General features: G+C 34.6%; 1 protein-coding gene across 5 annotated transcripts in view; it reads right to left on the reverse strand.

Moving 5' to 3' along the window:
- Positions 1–6918, reverse strand: part of Dnah7 (dynein axonemal heavy chain 7) — a 304117-nt gene that overhangs the window by 44339 nt on the left and 252860 nt on the right. For all 5 annotated transcript variants that reach the window (XM_048808207.1, XM_048808205.1, XM_048808204.1 and 2 more), the window contains 2 exons: positions 6553–6645; positions 53–229 (listed from right to left, as the gene is read on the reverse strand). In XM_048808207.1, the coding sequence (XP_048664164.1) occupies positions 53–229; positions 6553–6645 (270 nt within the window). The remainder of the gene's footprint in view (positions 1–52; positions 230–6552; positions 6646–6918) is intronic.

Here is a 6918-nt window from a genome sequence, read left to right on the forward strand (position 1 = left end):
ATAAAAAAAAAAAAAATAGTAACATCAGATAACTTTATCTGTTGTAAGGTACCTGGTCATCAGCAAATTTTAGAAGGGCAGCCATTGGATCTGCTCCAGGAGACAGCACGAAAATCAGTGGTGCACAACAGTTACTATCTCCAAATGCCTTGGATAAATCAAAGGGGGGTGGCTCAATGAATGCACGTCCCAATCTGTTGATTATAAATTCTTGCACCATTGGAATAACCTACAAAGATACAAGAATATATTTTAAAGAATAGTCAAAATTTTCCTAAAATATTAAAAAGTTCATATTTGAAGGAGAACTCTAGATGTTTTAATTAGGTATTCCTCATTCTTCTTCCTGCCCAGTACTGTGGATTGAACGCAGGGCCTTGCATATGCGAGGAAAGCACCATACCACTGATTTACACTCCTAGATCTTTTAAAATCTATTTTTGAGAGATGGTCTTGCAAAATTGCTCAGGCTGGCCTTGGGATGGTCCTGCCTCAGCCTCCCAAGTAGCTGGTATTAAAGCCATGTGCCTCGTCGCATGGCTATGTAGGCATTCTTTAATGGTGGAGAGTTAAAGCTGTCACTGTGTACATAAATGTGTTTCAGATAGAAAAAAGTTATCAATGAATTAAATAACAGATAATGAGTCGTAACTGACACCCAATTCAAAGGCATCTTTCTTCCTTTTAATGAATATTCAAGAGTTGATAGGTAAAGAAGAAAAGGAAACTAAATTCTAAAGTTTTAAAACAATGATTATGTTCCCAAAGCCCAAACTCAACAGTAGAAAGTTTCATGTAAGTTATACAAAGTTTCCCACACTATCAAGGATGGATTGATAGGGCCTGGGGATGTAGCTCAGTGCTAGATGGCTTGCCTAGCATACCCAAGGCCCTGTGTTCCATCCCCGTATCAAAACCCCCCATCACCACCAAAAAAAAAAAAAAGAGAGAGATTAATATAGTTGGGGAAGGAAAATAAGGAAGAGGAGGAAGGGTGAAAAAAGAAGGAGGGGGAGGGGAGGGGGAGAAGAAGGGAGTTGTTATGGGAGTTTCGTAAAATGGAAACAAGTCATATACCACCCCCCACCCCTGAAAACAGACAAAACTCTACTGTGTAGGGTTTCTAATAGCATGCCTGATAATTTTCTGGGAACCTGTTTGAGAAAGAGCATAAGTCTGTGGCTTGGGTCTCTGCTATGTGGTCCCTTCCAGGTACTGGTGCAGGAGTGGAATTGTGTTAACAGTGCAGTTATTCCTTTATTCTGATGAGGAGTCTGCACCTGGCATCTCCATTGACGGTACTAGCTAATCAAGACCCAAGTGTGACTGGAACAAGTGATACAGGTGGGTTTACAAAAACAGTATCCCTGTATCTACTTTAACAAATTATATAAAATTTCTCCCTCCAACTATATAAACTCTTCCCTCAAACATCCTTTGTTCACACTTGCTCTTTCTTCATATTGCTGGTTCCCCCATTAAGGAGCACAATAAAACTCCCTTGAACTGTGCTCAACATCAATTTGCTTTGTCAGCAAAAAGCAAAAGTAGTTGAATATGGGGAAAGAAAAGCATAATAAAAAGGAAGCATAGATTGCCAGAAGGAAAAAAATAAGATAAAATTTAGTGAGACACCAGTGCATATTTTTCCTGACATTATTCTCTTATTTGTAGATTTATTTGTGTTTTTCATTTGAGACTTTTTAAAAATAGGTAAAAACAAATATCAATGGATCTTTCTCCAAGAAAATAAAATATTTAAGTTTTAAGCTGGGTAAATTAATAACATTCTTTAAATTTCTACCACACTTAATGAAGAAATCAAAACATTTGTTTAATTGTAGGAAGACATGGACATGGGAGCCAATGGACAATGTCTCCTGCTTGACTTTATAAGAGCTGTAGGCAAGTCCTTGAAGAGTGTAGTTGAGAAAGAGCCCTGCATTTGTTAACACAGTCCTTGATCCACTGAAACAGTTTTCAGGCCTTCCTTACTCTGTTAAATACTGAATTTTCTCCTTTGCATAAAAGACAACTAAGCTGAATTAACAATTCCATGTTAAAATATTGAAATACTGTAGACTTCTTTAAAACTGCTACTTTAGAGTTAAAAATATAATTTTCATTTCATATCTACTTGCCATGATCAATGTTTGCATTCTTTGAAAATAAATAGAAGTAACTGATGTGCATGTGGACAACATTATGAACAGTTTGTCTAATTTTAATTTGTCTCCTAAGTAGTTACTACCAAATATACTTTTTATCCTGTTCAAAAATATAAATATTTACATGTATGTGTGTATATATATATATATATGCACCAAAATTTAGGTCATAAATACTTGCTATCTATTTTCTGGTATTACAAATTGATTGATTCCTTTTCACAGAATGTTGTGAGCACTACTTAAAAGTTTAAAATAAAAATCCTAGTTTTAGATAAGACTCTATCAAAGTAAACAAATTTTAGAAGAACAAGGGTTATCTTAGGAAAAGGAGTAATTGAAAATATTTTTTGAAGGCCCAGAATCACTCCAAATGAATACTGGCTTATATCCAAGGATGGAATTCTGTGAATACACAACACTCCCAAGTTGGGTTAGCAATTAAACTAGCCGCAATTTTTTCAACTTGGAGAAAACTGCAGGAGCAATTTGCAAGTGGCCAAGTAACTTAAAAAGATAGCCTCCTCTGGAAAAAATTATAAGTATCTTCAAACTCCAGTTGTATGTACTTTGGAACATCTATTTTACTTCAGGTTTCTAAGTAAAAATCAGTGATTTTCACATTGCCTTTAAAAAATCAGTCCCTGTGTTTGCGTGTGTTTGTGCTACGTATGTGATCGATGGTATTGGGGGTGTTGGAAGCTAAGAACTATGGGAAAAATATCCCAAATTTATATTAGACTTTTTAATTTGTCCCAATATTTTCCTAGATTCCCTCAAGCATGGAAAAGGTATGGATGAGTGAAAACACATTTATAAATGCTGAGAAAGCAAGGACTTACTTAACAAGATGTATTGTTCATGCAAAATTGGTATCTATTGAATGAACAAATGTGTAAAAAAATCAAGATGCTTACTTTTATGAGGGTGAGGGTTCTAGTTACAGAATTTCTAAACAAAAAAATCAATAATACATAATACATAATACATAATGTTTTATTTCTAGATAGAGTTTGTTCATGTTTCAGATATTTTGAATTATCAGATGCCAAGCTATTGCAGTAATATTAAAAATATCTTAATTGCCTGGTCAGGCTTTGTCCTTGTCTTTCTCTTTATTATTATTATTTTTATCCTATAGCTGGTCTTTTCTCATAGATTAAAAAATAGAATAAATACTAACAAAAGGAAGCAAAACACTGATCTTATAACCTCTTCCTCCCACAGCTAACTTCCCTAAGTTTTACAAACACAGTGAAAAGCATGCAAATTTTAAGTGTGTGATTGTACTTGTCACAGGTCTGGGATACAAATAGTCCTGCTACTGGGAAATTCAAGCTGGCGTTAGTCATTGTGCACAGGCAAGCATATGTGACATGGTGAAGGGCTTCTTCTGTCTGTCAGCTCTTGAAAACAAAGTAAGGGATGCTCACCTGAAAGCCTGCAGAGACAAACTGCACTGTTGCACTTATAATGTTAAAAATGAACAAAATTTAGTTTCTACCAAGACTGAACTGTTAGTTCCCAAGGCCAATAAAGCACTGCTAGCTATTCAGTTTGCAAGGTAATAGAACTGGGTCTCATGCAATCTGATTATGCCAGCATTAGGTTGGTATAATGAAATCTGTCAGTAACAAAAATTACAGACTAATTTAGGCAACCATCTTCCCAAAGGCAGAAATGAGGTTTGTGATCTTCTATGTGTACTTTTCTGTGTATTGCAAATTCCTATAGGATTTATCTGGGGTCAGAGAAACATATTAACTTATATTTGACAAGTTTCTTATTGAAAGCTGATTAATTTGCTTTTTGTTTACAGTTCAGGAGGACAGAACTATGGCTAGAAGCTCGTCATTTTGTAAATGAGCTCAAAACATTTCACATGTCAATATTTATCCACTTGATGTGTTTCTTTTTTCATTAAAACACTATAAACTGTTTAATTTTAAAGGAAAGTGCAAGACCACTTCATTTTTCCTACTGGTGATTTAGTGAGAATCATTCATGTTTTCCCAAACTTGAGAATTAGAGAGCTTGGCATTTGTGGCTTCTCACTACTGAGTTGGGTTGGGTTGAGGAGAGAGAAATGGAAAGGAGACCCACTCCAAAAGAGTATACTGACAAAGTCTACTGTAAGCCAGAGATCAATCAATTGCCAATTTGCCTAGTGGGCATATCTATTATCTTTTGACTTACAGACAGCAAAGAAATATAGACTACCAGCTTAAATATTAGCCTCTATACCACTACTCCTTTCCCTGAATACATACAACAAATGTTATAAGACAGGGTGCTGAAGTATTGGGTGGAACAGCTGACAGAAGTTATGAAAACAAGTTTAACCTCCACTGATTTAAAAGCAAACAAACAAACAGCATACAAACCAAAAGAAAAAAATACCCCAAACAACAACAAAACCTCAACTCAAATTCCCTCTGATACACTTTGAGAAGAGACTGAATATGGAAGGTAATACTTGTTCTCTTTGCTAGCTCAATATATTTTCAGATTAAACTGTCAAGTTTTTTAAAATGTAAAACTAGGGAAGAGATATTTGTAGATGAAACTGACAACAGGAAATGGCTCATTAAATCACTTTTTGAGGGGTGGGGTACTGGGGACTGAACTCAGGGGCACCTGGCCACTGAACCACACATCCCCAGCCCTATTCTGTATTTTATTTAGAGACAGGGTCTCACTGAGTTGCTTAGCCCCTCGCCATTCCTAAGGCTGGCTTTGAACTCATGATCCTCCTGTCTCAGCCTCCCACGCTGCTGGGATTACAGACATGCACTACCGAGCCCGGCTTCCTTCATCACTTTTAATCAAACAACATAAATCATGAACTGAAGCTTGTTTTTCAAATATTGAGGAGGAAAGGTCAGTGGTGTGTATTAAGTCATTTTGGTGTAATAGTCTTTAGGTTGGAAAACAAAGTAAAAAGCTAAAAATGTTAATAAGAGGTAAATTATAGGAAAAAATCATGTTAAACAAGTTTGAAGCATTTAATTTTTCTCCCATATTTAATGCTTAAAGTGAAGTGTTAAAGTGAAGCTTACCACTAAAGTTTTAGTGAAAATTCTTTTTTAAAAAAGGTAAGGCCATCAAGGGGGAAGATGTTTTACTGGTTTCAAAATGAACATCAAATGCTGGGATTGTTTCCTTCCAGCTCCTAACAGCAGGACTTTCATGGGCCCTAGGCACTTCGTGGGCTCCATCTTCCATTAAAAAAAAATTGAAAATTATATTTTACAGTTGCTTTTGTATAAAGACAAATTTAATACACGTTGGAGAAAATATTCTGTTTTAAAATAAATTTTATTCATGGATCACCTAAAAGTATCATGGGCCCACTGAGCTGAATGGATACCCGGGCCCTGGCTAAGAACAGATTGCCAACCCATGTAAGAACAAGGTGTGTTCACTGAGCAGACTGTGGCTCCAAGAGGAAAAAACATCTCTATGCCATGCTATCACTGAGGTATACAAAAACATTTTTTAAACTATAGTATTTTAACCATTTATGTACTGTTTTGTTATTGTGGTTAGAATGGAGGAAATACCTGATATTTCCTAATTCAAGTTATAAATACAGTAAGTTTTGAAATAATTATGTAAAGCTTTTGTAGAGTATCAATGGACAATTAGGATATGTTCTCAAAAATTTCCCAATGTATCTGTAGTTTATATTTTTCAGAGTATACTAGTATCTTACTCTGTGATATGGTCAATATATTAAGGTGAATATATTTTATATAGACTATAATACAAAGAAGGATATAGATGAGTATCCTATACAAATCCATCTCCTGATTTGTTGGTTATATAGTTTATGATTTAAAGAAATTAAAAGTAACATTATTGATATTTTCCTTTGTCATCAACAATGATGAATATCTTAAAAATAACATTTGACTTGCTTTTTAAAGGCTGACTATATATATAGTCATTACATATATGTATATATGTATACACACGTGTGTGTGTGTGTATACAGAGAGAGAGAGAGTAATTCAAGGCATCTAAAAAAAAACTAGTATAGTAACTTGATGTTAATGCCATTGACTAATTTCCCCAAAGTAATAAATAAAATGAGTAAAAATGAGACTATAACATGTAAACAAGAGAAGATTATGAGGTATGGGAAACATGAGATATAAAGAAGAGTCATGAAATAAATAAAACTAAAAAATATAAGCTAATTAGTCACTTAGAATGATTTTAGTAAACACACAAACTTTTTGAAAAATGGCTACATTAAAAGGAAGCGGAATATTTTCAGACTCCCCCTCCTCCATGATTACTAAAGGAAATACACATTTGGCAGGACTGTGCAGAGAGGAGAGGCAGGAATCACAGAGCTTCTTTCAAAGACCAGGTTTACCTTATCTGGCCTCAAGCATCGGATGATCAGCATCCTTTGAAACTCATTTGCTTTTTCTTCCCACTCTTCAGGGAAAATCTCATGGTGTGGTTCCTGTAAGTACAATGCATATATAATTTAATGTTCAAGATTTTGTATAAAAAGCAGGTATTTTGACATAAACCAATTTTTAGAGAATATATATAATGAATAAGTGAAAACATGCTTGTGTGAATTTCATTATTTTATTAAAGTTGGGGCAAAGTTATGAAATAAATAATAAGAAAATTAAAAACATCCTGAAGGACTCAAAACAAGGACACAAACTAAATAGATTAATGTCAACATGTGTGTGTGTGGTACTTTTTTTTTTTTTTTTTGGGGGGG

The sequence above is a fragment of the Marmota marmota genome, unplaced genomic scaffold (assembly GCF_001458135.2).
Source record: "Marmota marmota marmota unplaced genomic scaffold, marMar, whole genome shotgun sequence".
Lineage (NCBI taxonomy): Eukaryota > Metazoa > Chordata > Mammalia > Rodentia > Sciuridae > Marmota > Marmota marmota.